The 23,190-nt window shown below is 43.5% G+C and overlaps 1 protein-coding gene across 2 annotated transcripts in view; it reads left to right on the top strand.

The window, feature by feature from the left end:
- The window catches only part of DENND6A (DENN domain containing 6A), a 138,989-nt gene that overhangs the window by 98,043 nt on the left and 17,756 nt on the right, over window positions 1-23,190 (top strand). For both annotated transcript variants that reach the window (XM_029600934.1, XM_029600933.1), the window contains one exon: window positions 7,760-7,854. In XM_029600934.1, coding sequence (XP_029456794.1) covers window positions 7,760-7,854 — 95 coding nt within the window. The remainder of the gene's footprint in view (window positions 1-7,759; window positions 7,855-23,190) is intronic.

Below are 23,190 nucleotides of genomic sequence, written 5' to 3'. Positions count from 1 at the left end.
GAACACAAGACTTTGAAAACAATTTGGGAAATCGGGAATTGCCCAGCACTCACTGCCTCTGAGCTGCTGGTACTGGAAGTTATCAGCTATTCTGAAGCCAGCGATGGTGGCAAAGTGAGGGGAGTTGAGAGGATAAGGGCCTAAACAGCCTGGCTTGCTGTCTGGGATGAGGGTGTCTGGCTGGCAAGCTTGGGTTGGGGGAAGGGTGGCAGGCAGATGGCTGGCATGCAGAAGGACTGAGGGGTGAGAGTGGCGTGCAAGGAATGTGACTGAGCTTGAGGGAGTCGAATGGGGAATAGCGAGGTATGTGTAAGAGAGAGAACATAAGGGATGGGGGGAGGGGTATGAAAAAAAGGAGATTATAGAGAGGAAGTGGAGATATGAGGTGATGAGGACTAGCATAGAGGAAAGGATATCTACCCAGAGTTGTTACTATGGGTGGGCACAATGGGCACTAAGTGAAAGGGACACCAGAAGTTGGAAGAAAGTGCCATGCTGCCTCAATGACAGTCCTACACCTACCCCCCCCCCCCTGCCAAATCTGAATCCACTTCCCTTTAACCTGGATTATATCCCTCAGGTCGTGGAACCTCCCCCCCCCCCCCCCCCCAACCCTTTCTCAATCCAGTCCATCTTCCATCTGCTCTCCCGCCATCATTGCTTCTCTCCCTCCTTTCCTCATCCCTGGTGGTTTTCCCATGCGTAAGATCCCCATTCTGTATTAACACTTGAGATCCTTTTCATCACCCAAAGTAAATTATAAACTAACATTCCTTTTCATCCAGTCAGAGTAGGCCAGATCAATTGGTTATATACGCTACCCAGCAGATGAATTCAGAGATCAACAGGCAAGCTGATGTCACTTCTTTATATACCTCTGTGCCTACACTTGCCTGCCAGTATTTTATTTTCTAGTAGGTAGTTGGCAAGCATCCTGTGCTGTGAACTCAGGCCTGACAGGCTGAACAGTGAAACTGCTCAGTGCTCTTGAGGTGATAGCAAGCTTCTCCCTCTCTGAGTGAGAGTTCCTATCTTCTGTGTGTTTAAAAAAAAAAAAGGGGGGGGGGGGGACAGTGATGCAGTAGCACAGGAGCATTGTTTTCAACTTTGGGGGACAGTTTTAGTCAAACTCCCTTCTCATTAGGCAGAGTATTTTGAGAAATTTTGGACCTTGGTCATGCTCATGAATAGCAGCATGTGGAGATCAAGATGGTGCTGGTTGGGCAGCTTGGGGGAGAGGCTATACTGTGCACAGCATGGCACATTAGAATGATGCAGGCTGGAGCTGCTGTAAATGTTTGCCTGGAGTATTCTCTGGCCCAGGGGAAAATAGTTAACTGCAAATCTGTGGTGGCAGGGGGTGTCTGGTTTAGCTGGGTTGCTGAGGTTGCAATGCCGCCTTCTCTGACTGCCCCAGCGGCCATGTCACAGATGGAGGTTGAGCCTTACCTTCTCAGCCCTAAGCAGAATGGTGAGCTTCCAGCTGGGCCAAGGATTGTTGCCACCGCTAGTGCAGTGGGTTTGGCTTCTTCCTTACCCTAGGCAATAATTTCTTGAAATTTTGAAGGGTTTACAGACTTTTTGCAGTGGGCAAGGCACAGCCTTAGGGACTGTCTCTGTCTTTGTGCCCTCTGTCTGGCCACCCAGTGCTGTCTGCATCACGTGCCTATAATAAGAAGGGACTTGTGGTGCTGAGTGAGGAGGGAGTGCCAATTGAGGATTTGTCTTTCTCGGATGACTCTCTTGAGGGGTTTAAAAAGTTTCCTGAGGGAGATGGTGATACAGAATTGGAGGAAGGTGAGGTTCCTCCAGAAGGGGATGAACTGATATTCCTGATCTTAGTCTCTGCGCACATTGCAGATTTGTGACGATAAGGAAGAAACTCCTGTTCCTAAAGAGGAAATAAATATGGTCAGTTTGAAAAAGTATAGGCTTTTTTTCTTTTGGGGTTTTTTTTCCCCTGCACAGGCATTGCAGGATCTGATTTGATTTAGAATGGGTGGCTCCAGAAGCTAATTTCAAAGGGAGCAGCTGTCTAGCCAAGCTATATCCATTGGATCCCAAAGTGGATACCTTAGTGTTCTCGGTGACAAAAAGACAGTCATACCAGTGGAAAGTGGGGTTGGCTTTTAAGGTCAGAAAGATAGAATTTGTTCTTAAACAGGCCTCTGAGACTATGAGTATGGCTCTTCAAATATCAGTATATTGTATTGTGGCGAGATCTGGGCTTCATCTGGTGCAGGATACCCAGAAAGAACTGAGGGATGAAATTCTGCCATTGGAGCTGGGAGCAGCATATTTGGCGGACCCAGGCTATGATTTGGTACGTGCCTCAGCCAGAGGCAAGGCATCCATAATAGCTGCTTGGCATCTTCTTTGGATGTGCAACTGGTGATAGCAACTCTATCTCCAAGACTAAACTGACTAAGCTGTGGACAGCTCTTGTTTGGAGAAGAGCTGCAGAAGATGGCAAAAGCATGGGGCAACTCTAAAATCCCAGAGGATAGAATTAAGGCTCTGCCTCAGTTTCTCATTTTGTAGTAGGTATTCTAGGAGATTCAGGTAGAACTACAGTTCTTTGGGATAGAGGTCTAGGACATTTTTCAGATTTCAGTCCTTTCAATCTACAAAAAGAAGTAAAGACGAAGTGGCAGGCTCCAGCTCCTCTAGAGTAGCACAGCAAGTGCTCAGAGGCCCTATCTCAGGTACCAGAGATAGAACAGAGACAGACTGCCATCTATCAGAGGTGGACCCAATTATAGCAGACCAATGGGTGGTGGAAATTAAAAACAATTTTGCTCTGGAATTTGCCTTTCCCATTTCCAACACTTTTATGGTTTCTCCTTGTCACTTGGCCGTGAAAAGAGAGGCAGTAACATCTTCTTTGCAGAGGCTTCTTTATTTACAGACCAGAATTCCAGTTCCAAAAGATCAGAAAGGGTGAGGATGCTACTCAATTTACTTTGTGGACCCAAAGAAGGAGGAGTCATTTTGTTCCATTCTGAGCCTGAAGTGGGTCAACAACTTCTTGAAGGTATCCCACTTCAGGATGGAAACATTACGACTGCTAATCATGACAGTTCAGAATGGAGAGATTCTGACTCCTTTGGATGTAATAGAAGCTTCATTTTCACATTCCAATCTGGAAGGATCATCGGCGCGTCTTCAGATTTGTGGTGCTAAGTCACCACTTTCAATTTCAGGCGCTGCCCTATGGACTAGTGATAGCCCTGAGAACATTCTCCAAGGTGATAGTGGTGATGACAGCAATACTATGCAAGGTTTGCAAGGATGCAAGGATTTTGGTGCACCCTTATCTGGACAACTGGCTGATAAGACCAAAGTCTTTTCAGTAGAGAGTTTCCACTTCTCAGCGAGTTGTACAGTTGTGACAGGATTTGGGATGGATTGTCAATTTTTCCAAAAGCAATCGTCATCCCTCTTAAACACTGGATTATCTGGGAGCTCAGTTTGATATGAAAATAAATCATGTACATTTAACAGATCAAAGAGTTCAGAAATTTTGTAGTCAGGTCAGGGCATTGAGAACTTCCAGAAATCTGACAGTATGGTCTACCTTCACACTCTTGGGTCCATGGTGGTGGCCTCGGATTTCTTAGAGTAGGTGATAGAATCCTCAATCTTAGGACTATTCTGTGAGATTGCCACTGCTGAAATTGACAAGGCAGAGCTTGCAGTAGTGGCTGGACAGCAAGCACTTGGAGAGGGGAGTGAACTTGATGACCCCCAGCCTGTATCATATTGATGGTGGATACCAGTATTTCAGGCTGAGGAACATACTGTAAGGAGCTGTTTGCTTAGGGTCAATGAACTTCTGAGGAAGTGAGCTGGTCCTGGTTTGAAAGCCAGGGCTATTCAGCTGGCTCTCCTCAAATTCACACCTCAGCTAGTAGGAACAGGCAGTCAGCATGATGTCTGACAATGCCACTGCAGTAATGTACATAAATCATCAAAGGGGAACCTGGAGTTCTCAAGTGTCATTTGATATGGACGTCCTTCATCCTTGATTGGAAATTAATTTATAGGCTTTGTCGGCATCACACATAGCAGGCGTAGACTATGTCCAAACAGACTACCTCAGCCACAATGACGTAGATCCAGGAAAATGATCCATCTCTCAAAGGACCTTCAGTCAGATTGTCGCAAAGTAATCATCGACAACCGCCTGAACCTAAAGAAATCCATTAACAACACAACCAAAGACTGTTTTTATAAACTACAAGTCCTGAAAAGGCTCAAACCCCTCCTCCACTTTCATGACTTCAGGATGGTCCTCCAAACCATGCTCTTTGCCAAGATAGACTACTGCAACGCTCTCCTCCTTGGGCTCCTTACCTCTACCACCAGGCCACTACAGATGCTCCAGAACACTGCTGCCAGAACCTTGACCAACTCCAGCCACATAGCTCATATCACACCCATCCTCCGGAACCTGCATTGGCTTCCAATAAATTACAGAATTCTACACAAGTCTCTCACCATAATCCATAAAACCATCCACAAATGACTACAGCTTGACCTTCAGATCCCTTTCAAACTCCACACATCTACAAGACCCATCAGAGAGGCATACAAAGGAACCCTGCGAGTCCCCTCAACAAAAGCCACACTTCATACGGCCACTAAAGAACGGGCATTCTCGACAGCGGGACCTGACATTTGGAATGCCATGCCCCCAGACCTCAGACTAGAACCTTGCCTCCTAACATTTCGAAAAAAACTTAAGACCTGGCTATTCCTTCAAGCCTTCCCATAACTTTCAGAACATACAAAATGCCAACAGTCATACTTAGCTACACAAGCAGCTAGGCACCCCCCCCCCTTCCACTGCCAGTTAAGTTCTCCTTACTTCCTCTATCTTTTATTTTCCGGCTACCTCAGCCCCCAAGTTCATTTCTCCTTGTTTAATGTAACTTTGCTTCTTGTTGAATGGTTTGTTAAAGTTTTTTCCCCTTTGTTCCTTGTAAACCGATGTGATATGATACTTCTCATGAATGTCGGTATAGAAAAGAGTTAAATAATAAATAAAAATGGGACCTGCCAGGCTGGAATCTGATGGCAACCAGCTAGAATATGAAGATGTGCAGATTTTTCAGTCAGAATATAGATGCTTGTTCATCCAGGATAGCTGCCTACAGAGGGGATGTTATTTGTTTTTCCTTCTTGGCCCATAATAGGCAGAATTCTTAAAAGAATTGCCTAGTGTCCAGGACTAGTACTACTGGTTGTGCTGGTCTGACCCCACTGGCCATGGTATGCAGATCTCCAGTGTCTGCTGTGCGACAGTCCTGCTATGTATTCTGCTTCACAAGGAGTTAGTTTACCAGGGTCTGGTGTTTCACGAGGATCTGGACCAATTTGACTTAGTTTGGCCCTTGAGAGGGCATGATTAGTGAAGAACGGTTATTCTCAGGCTATGGTGGCTCACTATTGAAAGCTAGAAAATTCTCCACTTAGCTTATTTGCAGGTTTGGAGAGTTTTCAAGGACTGGTGCTCTGGGCATCATTGTGATACTGAGGTCGCGCCTGTCGCATTTATTTTGGAATCTTTGCAGGAAGGCCTCTAAGAGGCTGGCTCTTAATATCTTGAAGATGCAGGTAGAGGCTCTCTTACTATAGGAGTCATATTTTTGGACTGCTTTCTTCTCATCTTGGATCTTGAAAGGTGTTAAGCATAATAGACCTCTGCTCCATATTCTGGTTCCGCCTTGGAATCTAAACAGTTTTATTACTTTTGGCAGGACTACTGTTTACTCCTCTTAAGGCTATTTCTTTAAGGCTACTTACACTGAAGCCGGTCTTTCTAGTTGCTATTTATTTGGCTCGGAGGATGTCATTGCAAGCGCTTTCTTGTGTCAGCTATTCTTATTGATTACAAAGGAAAGTCCAGATTTATACAGTTACCTCCTTCCTTCCAAAGGTCATTTCAGATTTTCATTTGAATCTGTCAATCTCCATGCTTTCTTTTAACAAGCAAGCAGACTCCTTCAGATACTAATGCTCTTGGGTGCTCTGATCATCTGTATGGTGGAAGGTGGAAAGAATAATGAAACTGTGGGGATCAACTAATGTCTATCCACCCATGTGGTTAATGCAACAATCTGTCCCCATCCCTAAAGTATATGTTGGGTGCACTAAACATACAGCCCTTGTCAGATTGATTGAACATCACAATTGCATAACAACTAAAATAGCACAGGCCCCCAATATCCAGCATTGTCTGGACTTTGGTCATAGTTTTTCTGAATTGAAATACTGCATTCTTGAACAAGTGACTAGGGACAAACAAGCCCCAAGGGGATTTAATTCGGAAATCAAGTGGTTCTCCATCATTTAATTATCCCCGTTATGTTCTTTTATAAACAGCAAAGATTGTGAGTATAAATACTAGAATGCCTTAATGGGCGCTACTTCCGGTTTCCGTGTTTGAAGCAGCTGTATACTAAGTGGAAGTTCTTTCCTCTAAAACACAATTAGATGGATTGCTGAAAAAGACTGGTGATATATTTTCTCTGTCTTTCTATTTATTCTCAGAAATACATTTTTTAAAATCGGTGTCAGGATAACACCTCCCCTAAGGAAGAATGTAGTTCAAAACACAGCCTGTGTCTGGATGTTTGGCATTTCAAGCCATCTTAAGATATTGCAAGTTTCATGAGGACTCAACCATATACATACCGTTGTGTCTAGATAAGTTTCAGGATCATATTGAATTATGGTAATTGAAATATTTTAATTGCATGAAAGAAAATTATAAAAAAAAATGAATGAGATACATTTTGGGACAATAGGGCATGATTATATGTAAGGCAGATGGTTTAACAAACGCAAGCTAGCACTGATGATACCTAGTATGATGGAAATTTAATATCACTTCGTATCCTTGAGCAGCCAAGTATAACTTTTTTTTGTTATTGGTAACTAAGAATAAGCAGTCAAGGGAAGAATTGCAATGTTGAGGGTTACTTTTGAGGAATGCATTGTATTACCCTTTGAGCATCAGTTTGTTGGAGGGTATATAAGGATGACATCAGTGAACCTGTTGATCTTTGTCTTCATCTGCTGTTTGGCATGCATAACCAACCGATCCTTCCTTTAATACAGTAGACCAGGACAGAAAAATTATCAGTTAAGGCATTTCACCTTATTTAATATGAAAAAAAAAAGAAATTTTGTGACTCTTTTAATGTATTTCTGAAAAGTGCTTCTCAGCCCCATGGGAATAGGGCAGTGTGGTCCCTCTCATGAAAAGATTGTACCAACCCTGTTTCTGATCGTTAAATGGCTACAAAAGGTGGAATATATAAATATTAATACCTTCATATGGCACACAACTAAGACTGAGTCTGTTCAGTAATTGTTCTCTCAACACTATAGTAAGTTTTATTTGAAAGGATCTGCAATTGCCATTTTTTGTCATTGTTTCTTAATGATGGACAATTAACGTTCAGTGTGTGAAATCAAGTTTCCTACTGATTGTTGAGGCTCTCTTATTTTTTGTGGGGAAGGTTGGAATTGTTGGACTGCAGTCCTTGAGGACCGCAAACTGGTCAGATTTTCAAGCTATCCCTAATGAATTTGCATAAGATACGTTTTTTCATACAGTTGAAGCAGTGCATTGAAGTATATCTCATGGATATTTATCAGGGATAGCTTGAAAAACCAAACCGGTTTGCAGCCCTCAAGGCCCTCTAGCTTTATTGGTGGCTTTTGATTTTTTCTTTGTTCCTTTTCCTAGGCCACCTGTCATCCTAGGAGTGACAAACCCTTTTTTTGCTAAAACGTTGCAGCACTGGCCACATATTATCCGAATAGGAGATATTAAATTAGCAGGTAAAGTGAAACTTTTCTTATGCTGTTATCTTACCATATTTCTTTTGGTTTTACCTGAATGTAATCTACTTTGAAGTATCAAAAAAGGCAAAATGTAAATAAAAAAATGTTTACTTTTCTAAGTGTAGAAGATACAGAATTTATCTTTCTGCTGGAATTTTCCTTGTCTTCATTTTGGATCAATTTTCTATAAATGCTGTACAAAACTTTCAATCTTGCATGTTCTGTGAAGGTTGCTGGACTCCTCCATTGTGCAAATTGCAGGTCAGTTGGGGCTAATTCAACTGTTTGTTCTGACTCATGGAAGTGTGTAATTATAGAATCACAATATTTTAATTTTTTTAGACAATTCTCTGTGTTTTGGGAAAGTTCGCCTATTACTCCTTCTCTCTGTTTTTGCTGCCTGGATCAGAGAGAAGTCAGCTAAGTTTTGCTACATTTTCCAATGATAGAGGATGTCAAATGTCATCATCTCTCTGTTTTTCAAATTATAAAAAATACTGGTTCCTGGACATACCCAAATCAGTCCAGACCAGTGGGTTATATCCTCCTACCAGCAGAAGGAGGCAGAGAACAAACTTCGGGGCCTGGCTATATAACTCTAGTGCCATCTGCAGCTACTCAGTATTTCTCTGTCTCTAGCAAATGGTGGTCGTGCATCCTGCAGCTCTGGACTGAGTTTTGGCAGGGCTCCCTGAGGAGTGAGGTTCCGATCGAAGGCCATCCCTGGGGTGGAGCAGGGCGAACGGGGGGGGGGGGGTGGATACCTCCGGCTGTAGAGTCCTTGGATTCCAGGGAGTTGGATAGCAGGGGACTGGTTCCCTCCGCTCCTCGAAGCCCTCTTCCAGCGCCTCCTAAAGGAAAGTACCCTGTGGGGATTTTTTTTTGTTCTTACTTTCTGAGTTTGGGAAAAAAAAATTTTTTTCCCTGCCTTCAGTTTTTTTTCTCTGCAAGGGGCTTTTCTACCAGGCTTGCCTTTCAGGCAGTGCTCAGCTGTGGGAGGAGGAGCATCCTAATTCCCGGAGCCTCCTCAGGGAGGAAGTAGCTTCTGGGTATAATTTGGCCTCAGGGCAGGCATTCTAAGAGCCTGGACAATTAATCAGCAGGGCCTGGGCTAGGCTGGGAGCCATTTTTGTTTTTTGAGTTAGACTCAGCTTGTCAGATTTCCTCCTTCTGGTAACCCAGTGGAGCTGAGGGAAGGACTGCCATGGCTGAAAGTGCCCTGGTGAAGGTTTGTAGGGCTTGTGGCCTGGTTTTAGAGTTGGATGCTCACTCTCTCTGTGCCTCATGTGCTCAGGCGGGGAGGGCTCTTCTGCCAAGGGTCAGAAACCCAGAAAGCTTAGGAAGATATCTGGGGGAAGAGCAGGTTCAACTGCTATACCCCTGGGGTCGAAGGTTACCCAGAGGAAGAAGGCTAAGGAAGTCCTCCCCCTGCTTTCTCTGCTTTCCCCAGCAGTGGTGGAACCGGGCCAGGGAGACCCGAAGGATACAGTTTCGGATTCCAGTAGCGAGGATATGGGACCCGGAGGCTTTTCCCCGGAGTTTGTGCTACTAATGCATGAGGCCTTCCTGGCTAGGAAGGCTGCAATGAGGAGGTCTCAGCACAGCTTTGGTGGCTCTGTCAAGTGTCTAAAGACTCAGGTCCTGCCTTCTTCGGGCCCTCAGGGAGCCATGCCACAGGGTGACTCTGACCCTGATCCGGACCCAGAAGCCAGCAGGGACGACCTGTTGTTGCTGGACGTCCCCGGGCGGGGGGGGGTGATGACCCTCAGGTGGTTCGGCTATTTAAGCAGGAGGAATTGAGTCCCTTATTCCCCAGGTGCTGGAGGAATTGGGGCTCAAACTGTCACAGGAGGATTTGGACATCGAAGGGGTTAACCCAATCCTGGAAGGGCTGCGAGGACACACCCCCACCCCCCTCCCCCGCCCTTGGCTTTCCCAATTCCGAAGAAAATACAGAAGCTTATCAGCAGGGAATGGGATGCCCCGGTTGCTGGCCTCAAGGTTGGATGGGCCATGGCCAAGCTGTATCCGCTGTCAGAGAGCATTTGCAGTCCTTTCAGACTCCCAAGGAAGATGCGGCAGTCTCCGCCATTATTAAGCAAACTACCATTCCTGTGGTAGGTTTAGCGGCCCTGAAGGATGCCCAGGATCAAAAATTGGAAGACCACCTGAACTGCCTTTTTGAAGTCTCGGCATTGAGCCTCAGAGCGGCTGATTGTGCCAGTAGGATGCAGCACGCCTGCCTGTGTTGGATTCAAGATGCGCGCGCTGTGGGAGATATGCGTGTATCTCTACGGTTTTTAAAATCTGCTTGTTGCCCATGAGGCAGACTTCTTTGCACATCCCCTAATTAATGTGCGCGTTGGGCTTTTAAAATTCACCTCTGTCTGTCTTGATCACATCATCTGGCAGTGAATGCCAGAGCTTAATTGTGTGTGGAGTGTGAGAGAATTTTCTCTGATTTTGTTATAAATGTGCTATTTGCTAACTTCATGGAGTGTCTCCCAAGTCCTTCTTTATGTGAAAACAGATCATGTAATCCTATTCTGTTTCCTGTCTTTTAACCAGTTTGTAATCCACAAAAGGACATCTACTCCTATCCTATGACTTTTTAATTTAGAAGCCTCTCATGAGGGACTTTGTCAAATGCCTTCTGAATATCCAAATCCAAATGCTCCCTCTCCCCTCCCAGTCCCCAGCAGTCGTGCTCTTCAGCCCCATCTCCCCCCAGTCCCCAGCAGTTCCTTAGCTTTTTCTCTCCCCATATCCTCCCAACCAGACTCATATGCAGTGCAATAATTAAAAACCAAACATCATTCCTCATAAAAAAAATAATCAAGAAATATAAATCAATCATAATAATAAACCATACTAATAAAAATAGTATTTCAAAACACTCTCTTCAGGCAGGTTCCCCATTCACACACACGCATGCACACTCACTTGGGAGTAGATAAGGGAGCCTTTTGTGCTGTACTTCCTTATGTGCCAGTCCCTGCGCTAGTCAGATCTTGCAGAGATAGCACCTCCTCTAGACTGATCTCATTCATTGTGAGATCAGCATAGAGTATGTGCTAACTGCACGAGTTTTGATTAATGCATGCTGGCTCAGTGAAGGAGTAGGAGAACGGGTATATTCCTCTTCATCTCGTCCACTGGTGGGGTGGGGTCCACCCGGGGCTTGCGTGCCTCCTCTTCTCATCTGCTGGCTGGATGGGATCCGCTGGCAGCCTCTTGGGCTTCCTCTTTTTCTGCTGCTGCTGCCCTCTTTGGATGTGCACACCTGGTAGCTTGGGCCTGACCATGGGCCTTTTCCGCCTGAGCCGCTGGGCAGGATGGGATCCTCTGGCAGCTGCAGTATTTTTTTTTTTTTTTGGCTGGGCAGGATGGGACCCGCTGTCCCCAGGTGCATGGGGCCTTGGCCTGCCCCGCCCCTCCCCTTGGTACCCCACTTTACAGGTGGCGTCACATCTAGAGACTTGGTATGCTATAAACCTTTCATGAATTGTGAGAATACCGGATGAGTGGAGATCAACTTACCCTTGATTTGAGCATGGTAAGCTGCTATGGTACTCTTACTGACAAGGTGCTAAGGCCTAAAGCAGAAACAGAGAAAGTAGCTCAGTATCTTTAGTTTGTATGCAAATGGATCCAAGGAATTGTATTGACATCATATGAAGAAATTTTTTCCATTTAAGAACATAAGAAAATGCCATACTGGGTCAGACCAAAGGTCCATCAAGCCTAGCATCCTGTTTCCAACAGTGGCCAATCCAGGCCATAAGAACCTGGCAAGTACCCAAAAACCAAGTCTATTCCATGTTACCATTGCTAATGGCAGTGGCTATTCTCTAAGGGGCGGATTTTAAGAGCCCTGCTCGCCGGTGCGCCTATATTCAATAGGCCTACCGGCGCGCGCAGACCCCGGGACTCGCGTAAGTCCCGGGGTTTGGCGAGGGGGGCGTGTCGGGGGCGGGCCCGGTCGGCGCGGCGTTTTGGGGGCGTGTCGGCAGCGTTTTGGGGGCGGGCCCGGGGGCGTGGTTACGGCCCGGGGCGGTCCGGGGACGTGGCCGCGCCCTCCGTACCCGCCCCCAGGTTGCGTCCCGGCGAGCTAGCGGCCCGCTGGCGCGCGGGGATTTACGTCTCCCTCCGGGAGGCGTAAATCCCCCGACAAAGATAAGGGGGGGGTTTAGACAGGGCCGGGCGGGTGGGTTAGGTAGGGGAAGGGAGAGGAAGGTGAGGGGAGGGCAAAAGAAAGTTCCCTCCGAGGCCGCTCCGATTTCAGAGCGGCCTCGGAGGGAACGGGGGTAGGCTGCGCGGCTCGGCGCGCACCGGCTATACAGAATCGATAGCCTTGCGCGCGCCGATCCAGGATTTTAGCGGATACGCGTGTATCTACTAAAATCCCGCGTACTTTTGCTTGCGCCTGATGCGCCAGCAAAAGTACGCCAATTCGCGCTGTTTGTAAATCTACCCCTAAATGAACTTAATAGCAGGTAATTGACTTAAAACTAAAGGCTCTCCTAGTTGATGATTTTCTGGCAGACACTATTATGTCCTTAGTCTCCTTGTGTAAAGAAAGTTCAGCAATCTTTTGAGTGCTCAACATCCAAGTTATCAAATTGAGGGAGGGAAGGTTCAGATAAAATACACCTTCTTCTTCTTCTTAAGTTAAGGATGGATCTGATCCAAGAGAGAGTAGAGAACTGATAGACAGCTGTACTAGATACACAAACCAAACTTGTCTGGGCCATGCTGGTGCTATGAGAATCAGATGGGCCCAGTTTTTGCACCATTCTGGCTATCTGTGAAATAGGTAGAAAAGTGTATATGAGATCTGCATTCCAATTGAGCAGAAAATTATCCTGCACGAATCTGAGTTCACTGGGAAGAATGAAGCTAAACTTTTCCAGCTTTCAGTTTTGCTCTGTCACATATAGGTTTTCCCCATTAACTGTTGCAGAGAACATTAGTGTGATTGAAAAACTCTGAGACGATGTGTTAACATGTTGGATATTCCTGATAGGCAGGACAGCGTGATGTTCGCCTGCTCATTCCCATTTCTTCATTGCCACCTGGCAGAGACTACATAACTTTCTCCTTGTTTATTCAAGTAGAACTTGATTGTTGGTTTGAATTAGAATGCTCTTCCCTTGGAAGAGGTGAGTGAACATTGTTAGAGCATATCTGATCACTCTTAATTTTAGGAGATCTGAATTTCTTTTCTATTAACAATCAATTAACTCATGTATGTATCATTGTAAACCGCCTAGATGGATTGTTACTGATCGTATTAGCGGTATATAAAAACTTTTAAATAAATAAATAAATTGAAAGAGCCATAGGTGGGCCCCCCAACTTTTCTTGGAGGAATCTGTCGCCAATGTGACTTGGTGAGAAATTGAATGGTGCTCCTTCCTGTAAAATGTAAGGGTTTAGCCACCAGCACAGATCCTGTTTTATTTCCTGTGAAATTCTCACTTTGGTTGTCAGCGGTTGAGTTAGCTGGTCCCATTGGGAGTGGTGACTCCACTGCAGCAATTGTATGTGAAAGCAAGTTAGTGAACTATGTGAATTGCAGCCGCCACATTGCCCAGAATGAGCAGATTCTACAACAACAGATTGATTGGGTAATTGCACTATTACAAATCCTGGAGATTTTTGCACTCTGTATTTGAGGTCTAGCTTCCATGCAACTGGGCATAGGAAATAGGATTTTCCCTCATTTTTGTTTGCAATTCATGCAGAATATCATGGACCAGGATAGCTGCTGATTTCGCTGGAGTGTCCAGAATTAGGAAAAGACCATAGACCTTTGCACAGGGATCTTTGTCCTTAAGCACATTAATTCCGAGTGCTTTTCCCAACTTGTCCAGAAACTTGGAGTAGGAAAGGTCTTCTGGTGGAAAGGAGTGTTCTGGAGACTCTGGGAGAGGGTCAGAAGAGATCCCCATCGATTCTTTTTATGAGCCTGGAGGTGAGGGAACGCTAATCCAGGACCCCAAATGATGATGAAGGTGACTGAGGGGAGAGGGGTCCTTGGTCACCTCAAAGGGTATACTCTTGGTATACATCCTCTGAATTGCTGGACTCCACTGCAAGTAAATGCTGTGGCCTGGAATCACCTAACAGGGGTTCTGATGGAGTGTCCATACGAACTGGAGATACTATGTCTCCTCCTTGTGGGAATATAGTCGATAATTTGGAAAGGAAGGGCTGGAAAGTACCCTCTTTATCCTTGGCCACCAAAGAAATTCTTTAGCAGCTCTGTTACTTGGTCAAGGGACTGATGTGCTCTCTATTCTGGTGTGGGCGGTGAAACATTCTCTTCTGACACTAGAATAGGATCTTGTACATTTTCTGGTCTCTTATAAAATTTGGATTGGAGGCCGATTAGATTTGAGAAGTACTAGAGAGCAAATGGAATCTGGAGTTTTCAGACATAGCTCTTGTTCCATTAATTTTGCTGGTGAAAGTGCCCTGGTAATTGCTGGTGCAGGGGTATCATATCCATTTCTGCCCCTGTTAATATTCTTGTAAAGCCAGCATAAGGCTGTGTGTGAAGCTTTCAGCACAATGCAATGATGGAACAACTTTAATGGCCAAAGGTGTTGAGGAACAATATTCTGGGACTCGATGCATTGAGGACTTATGTATTAATGGTACCATGTATGTCAATGGTGCTGATGCAGCTGAGACTCTGTGCTTTTTTTGGCAATATTTGTTAAGAAGATAAGAATTGCCATGTTGCGTTAGATTAAGGTCCATCAAGCCCAGCATCCTGTCTCTGATAGTGGCCAATCCAAGTTGCAAGTTCCTAGCAGATCACATAAAGTAGACTTAATCCCTGTTACTCAATTCCAGGGAAAGCAATAGCTTTCTTTAATCTACATGGCTAATGATGTCTTACCACCTTTTCTTTCAGGAGTTTGTGTAAACCTCTTTTAAACCCTGCTGTGCTAGTCTCTTTGATTACATTCTCTGGCAACATATTCCACAGCTTGATAGTGCACTGAGTGAAAAAATACTTTCTACATTCTGTTTTGAATCTGTTGGTTGTTAGTCTCATGGAATGTCCCCTTGTTTTTGATTATTTGAAAGGGTAAATAACTGTCCTTTATAAAATCATGTGGGATGTAATGGGTAAATAAACTTCTGTCATGTCCCTTCTCAGCTGTCTCTTCCAAACTGAAGAGCCCTAGTCTGCATAGCCTTTCATCATAGAAGAGATGTTCCATCCCCTTTATCATTTTTGTTGCCTTCCTCTGCCACCTTTCTAGTTCTGCTATGTCTTTTTCTTGAGAAGGGGCAACCAGAACTGTATCGAGGTGCAGCCACACCATAACTCGATACAGAGGCAATATGATATTACCAGCAAGACAACTTAGATCCACCAATATGAATCTGTTAGAGGTCACTTCAATTTGACTAGCCAGACTCCACATAACAAGACAGGGTTTTTTCTGTAGCAGGTCCCATCTTATGGAACTCTCTGCCAAATGCTCTAAGACTAATTCCAAACAGTAAAGAATTTAAAAAGTCATTAAAAACACACCTTTTTACAGAAGCGTTTGGTATTACAAGTCAATAGGGTATATATTCTTACCTGAATGGAAAAGGCATTTTTTTCTTGTTCCTAAATTTATTGTTAGATTTTTCGATTTGAGTTATGTAAAGTGTTGTTGTTAGGATTTTTATTTTGCAATGTAATAACATCAAATTAGAATAGGGATTTGGCAGTTAATTGTAATTTTCTCTAATCTTTATTATTTATTTTATTTTTTTATTGATTTTTAGGAATTTTATTTATGATTATGCATAGTCCTAATTCTTAATCTATGCAATTTTATTTTCTTTCTTTTTACTAGTATTTTTATTTTTTACTACTTTGTAAACCGTTTTGATCAATTATCTAATTGTTAAGACGGTATAGAAATATTCTAAATAAATTTACAGTTACATTTTTTATTCCTTTTCAGATCATTTCTAACATTCTGTTTGCTTTTTTCGACTGCTGCTGCACACCGAGCTGAGAATTTTGTCATATTGTTCACAAGGTAGTGACTCCCAATACAGAACACAGCATCGTGTACCCACAGTTGGGATTATTTTTCCCTATGTGCCTCAATTTCCACTTTTCCACATTAAAGTTCATTTGTCATTCAGTTGCCAGTCTCTTAATCTCATGAGGTCCTTTTGCAGTTGTTCGCAATCCACTGCTGTTTTAACAACTTTGAATAATTGTGTCTTCTGCAAATTCATCGTTCTCTTTTCCAGATCATTTGTGAATGTTCAACAGCACAGGTCCCAGTATTGATCCCTGTGGTACTTCCTTCCAGCTTGTCTTTAAGCCTCCAAGTTTTTCATACCTTGTTGATTGTAACTTTGACTTATTCCTTTTCCTGTTATCTATTATTTACCAGAATTGTTACCTCAGTTTTACCCTTTGTTAAAATGTAAACCGATCCGATATGGTTATCTACTATGAAGGTCGGTATAAAAAACTGCTAAATAAATAAATAAATACTCCAGTAATTATATTTTTCCATTTGAAAAACTGAGCATTTAGTTCTACCCTCTGTTTCCAGCCTTTTAACCAGGTACCAGTCCACAACAGAACATTGCCTCCTTCTTTTGACTTTGTAATTTCCTGAGGCGTCTCTCATGGGGGACTTTGCCAAATGCCTTCTGAAAATTCAAATACACTATATCAGACGGCTCAACTTTATCTACCTGTTTATTTACACCTTCAAAAAATTCTAAAAAACTGACAAGACTTCCCCTTACTAAAATACCATGTTGACTCTTCTCTATTAAGACATGTCTGTGTACATGGTCAGTAATTTTTTATTTTAAGAACGGCTTCTATCATTTTGCCCAGCACCAATGTCAGTCTCACTGGTTTATAGTTTTCCGGATCATTCCTGGAGTCCTTTTTAAAAAGATGTGTGTCACTTTTGCCACCTTTCAATCTTCAGGAATTGAAACTGTTTTAAAAGAGAGGTTACAAATTATGAATAACAAGTTAGTGATTTCATGTTTTACTTCTTTTAGAATTCTGGGGTGGATGAATCGTATCCATTACATTCTTCATTGTCATGGTTATTTGTTATAGTTGCTAAGAGTCTCCACTATTAAATAATATTTCAGGTGTAGGTATGTTCCCGGCATCTTCCTCCATAAAGACAGAGACAAAAAATTCATTAAGTTTTCTGCTGTTTCCTTGTACTCCCTGAGCACCCCTTTTGCTCTTTGGTCATCTAGCAGCCCAGTTGACTCCCTCGCATGATTTTTACATTAAAAGTACTTGAAAAAGTTTCTATTAAAGTTTATCTTGGCTTGTCTAACTACTGTTTTACATCTAACTTGACAGTACTTATGTTCTAGCCTGTTTTCTTCATTTGGGTCTACTTCATTTTTTAAACGATGCCCTTTTAGTTTGTTTTTGGGTTTTTTTTTTAATTTAATTTTTATTGTTTTCAACTCAAAAGCAAGACAATAACATCTTACATGTGTAAATAGAACGTTAACAATATTTCTCATATTATAATTAATATACTTTTACAAAAGAAATTACAATTTATCATAACAACAACTAATTTTAACATCATTCTCTCAAAGGAGAAAAAATAAGTGAGGCCAGTAACCAAAGGGAGAACAAAGGAAAATATTATATTATAGTGAAATTAGCTTAACGTGAAACGGTAAAGAATTCCTTTAATAGATCATTTTCGGGATCTCTATTAACTAGGAGGAGTTGATATTATAATAGCAATCCTGGAATTAGGAAAGATTTTAGTTGCTCAGGGAAGAAAAAGATATAGCAATCATTTTGACCTCTTATTATGCACTTATAGGGATATTTAAGTGTAAAGGTATATCCCAGTGCAATCACTTGAGCCCTCAAAGACAAAAAGTCACGCCTTCTAAGCTGTCACCTTAGCAAAATCAGGAAAAACAATATAGTTTGTCCATGGAAATTTGAGGAGATATTCGTAAATTTTGCTTCCTCGTTTTCCTACAGTTGACGAAGTAGGAGGAAACGTTTGCAAGAAATACCTTATGATTTTGATTTTTCAAATTCCATAAGTAATGTCTGGTCTGTAAATAAGCATAAAACAATTTAGTAGACAGATCATAGTCCTTTTTTTAAGTGGTCAAAAGAAAATGTGTCTTGGGTCTTCAAGTAAATCATGAAACATTGTTACTCGTACCTGGGTAAAACATATTTTCCAGATAGCAGTAATAGACCAGTAACTTTCCAGCTGTTACCTCACCAATTACAAAGAAAACACCAAGCCCAATTTGTAGAGTTTAATAACATATATGTCTGTAGACTATAGGGTATAATGGATTCCTTTAAATACAGTATACTTAATGATGATAGGGGAGGTGTAACAGTCCACTAAACCAGAAGTACACAAATTTTAATTACTTGTATAATATTCCCATATTAACCTCAAGTGACTAGCAGCATTATAGCATTTAAAAATCTGGCATGTTTAAAGCAAAAAAAGCTCAATCTCTCATTAGTGTTTGATAACTTATTCGACATCTTTAGCTTTCCACAGAAACTATATTACTATAGATTTCAACCTGTTAAAATCTATGGAGCCGATGTAATAAAGTGCGCTGAAGCTGCAGTGGGTTTGTGTGCGCCTAAATGCGCGATTGTACGCACAAAGCCCTTTACGGGTATGTAATAAGGGTTTTATGCTTGAGAAAAAAGCATGTATGAACGCACTTAGTGACCTGCATTTTTTTTCTTCATGAATGCATGCCGATGGCAGACAAAGGGAGGTGATTTACATCTTCATGAGCAATGTAGGAAGTCGCGCTAATGCTAGTGCGGGTTTTTTTTTACCTCCATGGTCAGGGCACGAGTTAAATGAGAATGCCAACTCAGGGGGCCATTTTATTCCATTGCTTGCATTGGTGTGTTATGGTTGTGTGCCCATGCAGTTCTGGTATGATTTAGATGATGGGGATTTCTGATTGTGTCCAGTTATTCCTGATGATGTAGTATAGGCTGCGGGTTCGCCAAAGGATGACAGCAGCAGAAGGTTTGGCGGATGACAGAGGTCTTGGCAGGAGAGAGAGGATTAGGAGGGAGCAGGCGGATAGGAGGAATTTGTAAGTAGGTTGTTCTGGCTGGAACAGGTACAGAAGGATATAGAGGGAGCAGATAGTTCACCTCAGGACCACTGTGCTGAGGATGCCGGAGTCTGATGTGGTGAGGACCTACAGACTGAGCTCCATGGCTGTCATGAACCTGTATGACGAGCTCAGAGAGGATTGTGGACACACCATCCCAGGCCTGGTGAAGCTGTGGGAGCCCTTCATTTTCTGGCCACTGGTTCTTTCCAGACCACAGTGGCTGTGGTGGTTGGCATGGAGTAATCCACGTTCTCCCGTCACTTCACCCAGGTTCTGAGGGCCATGCTGAAGAGGGTGAAGAAGTACATAAGAACATAAGAAAATGCCATACTGGGTCAGACCAAGGGTCCATCAAGCCCAGCATCCTGTTTCCAACAGTGGCCAATCCAGGCCATAAGAACCTGGCAAGTACCCAAAAACTAAATCTATTCCATGTAACCATTGCTAATGGCAGTGGCTATTCTCTAAGTGAACTTAATAGCAGGTAATGGACTTGAAATACTCACAGCAGCTTCAGGAGTGGCAACAAACGAAGAGAGCATTTTTTGACATAGCCAGTATGCCAAATGTGATGGGAGGTATTGACCTTACCCATGTGGCTGTCACCCCTCCTCATGGAAAAGAGATGGCATACCGGAATCGATGGCATACCGCTCCGTCAATTGTAAGTGGTATGTAACGCTGGTCAGAGGTTTCTCAGCAAGGTGGCAAATTTTGGCATGCTGGTGAGAGGTGCAATTTAAGAAGGATGTCCCAAGCCTGGGAGCAGCTGAAGGCAGACTTCAATAGAGGAGCTTCTCACCCACATGGAATAAGTAACATCTGGGTAAGGGACTTGGGATGGGAGCTCTATTGCATGGGGTGGGAGTTGGAATGTTGTGCATGTAGTGGGTAATTATTGCACTGAGTGAGGCTCTAGGAGCTGGTATTTGTAATATACTGCATGGGATGGGAGTTGGAATGTTGTGCATGGGGTGGACACAGTTATTCAAAATATTAGAAATATATTCTAGGGCAGTGGTTCTCAACCGGTGTGTCGCGACACAACAGTGTGTCGCCAAGAACATGCAGGTGTGTCGCCACACTTCCCGGTCCCCCGCTGACCCAGCTGCTCCCTGGTCCTCCTCCGCCCGGGCTTAAAATGCTGTCAGCCCGGGCAGAACGCGGCAGATCAGGTGGCGTCAGCGGCACCGGCATGATCTCTTCTCCCCCCGCCACCCCCCCCCCCCCCCCGCGGCCCGGAAGAGGAAGTGGTGAGCAGCGGGTGCGTGCGCAGGAAGAAGAGACCATGCGAGTTTGGTCAGCATCGGCCTGAAGAACAGAAGAGAGACGTGGCCGGAGGAATGAGCAGCGTGGCTCAGAGAAAAAAGATGAAGAAAGTCAACCCCTGCGGCCCATGGGGCTCCTTTCTCCGCGCGAGGGCTGAAAATGAAGGAGGTTAGGGTTGGGAGGAGGCTGCTGCCACTAGTTCCGGGGAGGGAGGGAAAGAGACAGAGTGAATGAGCAAGCAAGCAAGTGTGTTTGAGATCCTGTGTGTGTGTGAGAGAGAGTGTATGTGAATGATTGAGAGCCTGTATATGTGAAAGAGAGTATGTCTGTGATTGACAGCCTGCCTGTGAGAGAGAGATAGCATGAATGTAAATTTACGATTGGGAACCTGTATGTGTAAGTTTGTGATTGAAAACCTGTTTGTGTGAAAGAGTATGTGTGTATGATTAAGATCCTTTGTGTGTGAGAGAGATCATGTGTATGGATGATTAAGAGCCTGTGTGTATATGTAAGCGAGAGAGCATGTGTGTCTGTGTGTGATTGAGAGCTGGTTTAGGTGAGGGAGCATGTGAGTATGTGATTGAGAACCTGTGTGTAAATGAGAAAAAGAGAGAGAGCATGTTTGTAAGCATGTGAATGAGAGTCTGTGTGAGAGAAAAAGACAGCATGTATGTGTGATTGAAAGCCTGTGGGGTAGATTTTTAAAAATTTGCGCGATCGCATACTTTTGTTCGCGCACCAGGCGCGAAAAAAGGTACACTGGATTTTATAAGATACGCGCGTATATTATAAAATCCGGGGTCGGCGCGCGCAAGGGGGTGCACATTTGTGCAACCTGCGCGCGCCGAGCCCAGCGTGCGCTGCCTGTTCCCTCCGAGGCCACTCCAATTTTGGAGCGGCCTCGGAGGGAATTTTCCTTCGCCCTCCCCCCACCTTCCCCTCCCTTGCCCTATCTAAACCCCCCTCTGAGGCCGCTCCGATTTCGGAGCGGCCTCAGAGGGAACTTTCCTTCGCCCTCCCCGCACCTTCCCCTCCCTTCCCCTACCTACCCCCCCCCCCCCCCCCCCCCGGCCCTATCTAAACCCCCCCCTTACCTTTGTTGGCAGATTTACGCCTGCTAAAAGCAGACGTAAATCTGCACGCGCCAGCGGGCTGCTGGCGCGCCATCACCCGACCCGGGGGCTGGTCCGGAGGCCTCGACCACGCCCCCGGGCCGGCACCACGCCCCCGGGCCCGCCCCCGAAACGTGGCATCATGCCCCTGAAACGCAGTGTCATTTCGGGACCGCCCCCTCCCCGCCCCTTTTACGAAGCCCCGGGACTTGCGCGCGTCCCGTACAGCAGTGTCTCTTTAATATGTGAGAATATTGCATGTCGTTGTTTTGGGGAAAAGTTTGGCGTTTTGCAAAGTAAAATGCAATTTAGTATTTTTATCTTTCACTAGATTCACGATATTAACACGCAAAAAAAATATAAAAAGAATTCACGGGTTGGAGGAGGTCTGTTTATGATTAGAATTGCTATACACCGCTGGATGCAGTGATATAATGAAATTGTATGAAACCTTCCTCTTCTTTCCTAAAAATTTTTTTCTTTGGTGGTAAAAAATTTCTCTCTTACATGAGAGATTGAAAATTATTTAACATCTTGGAGAGAGCTCTCCCACTAAAATAGTTTGAGATAACAAGACGGTACAATTTAGTTATTAGAGGTGATATCTTGTTCATTTTTTCATGGTATTTATATCCCTCGAGAAAATATTGTGCATCGTTTTTGTTTTTTTTATATAAACATCAATGAGAGAAATAGGATTATAAGATCCAGGGAAAGACAGATGTTTGGGGGGGGGGGGGTTAGGGGACACAGTAATCCAAAACTTGATTAGCCTTTGACAATAACATCCCTTGATTTAATGAGTGAAGCTGCAAATTGTGAAGCTGTTCCAGTACTCCCTTTTAAGATCTTGTAAAACTCAGATCCTAACCCATCTATCCCAGGAGCTTTCCTTAACTCCATGTTCTTGGTAATTGTCTCTGTAAAATAGATATAGGAACATTTAACTTCTCAATTTGTAAAGCCTGCAACAGAGGCAAGTGAAGACCAGCTACAAACTGCTCACTAAGAGCAGCAGAAGCAGGCCTTTCTGAATACAGTTGTTTAATACTCTAACAAAAAAATGTTAGTAATGCGAGCCATATCTCTAACTTCCATTCCTTGCATATTTTTCATGCCTGTTATAAAATGCTTGGGCTGACCATTCTTAACTAATTTAGCTAACAGCTTGCTAGATTTATTTGCCTATCTAAATAGATGTACTCTAAAAACCCCATATGGACCCCAGAGCACTTTGATGCAGCAGATGATTTAAATTATTCCTAACAGACAAAATGTTCTTTATTTTTAGCAGTCATCATCTTAATATGTTGCTTCTTAAACATGAATAATTTAATTAATCTCAATGTTTGTATCATGAATTTTAATTTTCTTTTCTACATATGCTATAATTTTAACTCTCATTACCAACTTACCAGGAGCCTATTATATTATATTAGGGGTAATTTTAAGGGTATTGTTTAACTTTATGTATTCTTGCTACCTTTCTCTCAAGAAACAATACAGACTTTTGTACTAATACAAAAAGCTATTAAGATGCCATTTTAAAACTTTGGATGTGATCTTGCCCAGCTGCAACACCAAAGAAACAGGAATGATCAGAAATGGACATAGTACCAATATCAGCACTTCTTACTGATGAAAATATAGAAATAGAGATAAGCAAATAATATACATGGGAGTAAATAATATGTGGTTTGGAGTAAAATGAAAAATCTAGCATATCTGGGTATAATATCTGCAGACATCTAGCAATTGAAGCTCTTTTATAAGAAATTGTAATCCCACTCCTTTC

The sequence above is a fragment of the Rhinatrema bivittatum genome, chromosome 4, assembly GCF_901001135.1.
Source record: "Rhinatrema bivittatum chromosome 4, aRhiBiv1.1, whole genome shotgun sequence".
Classification (NCBI taxonomy): Eukaryota; Metazoa; Chordata; class Amphibia; order Gymnophiona; family Rhinatrematidae; genus Rhinatrema; species Rhinatrema bivittatum.
Note: the sequence above shows the minus strand (reverse complement) of the source record. Positions and strands in the feature narration are given on the sequence as shown.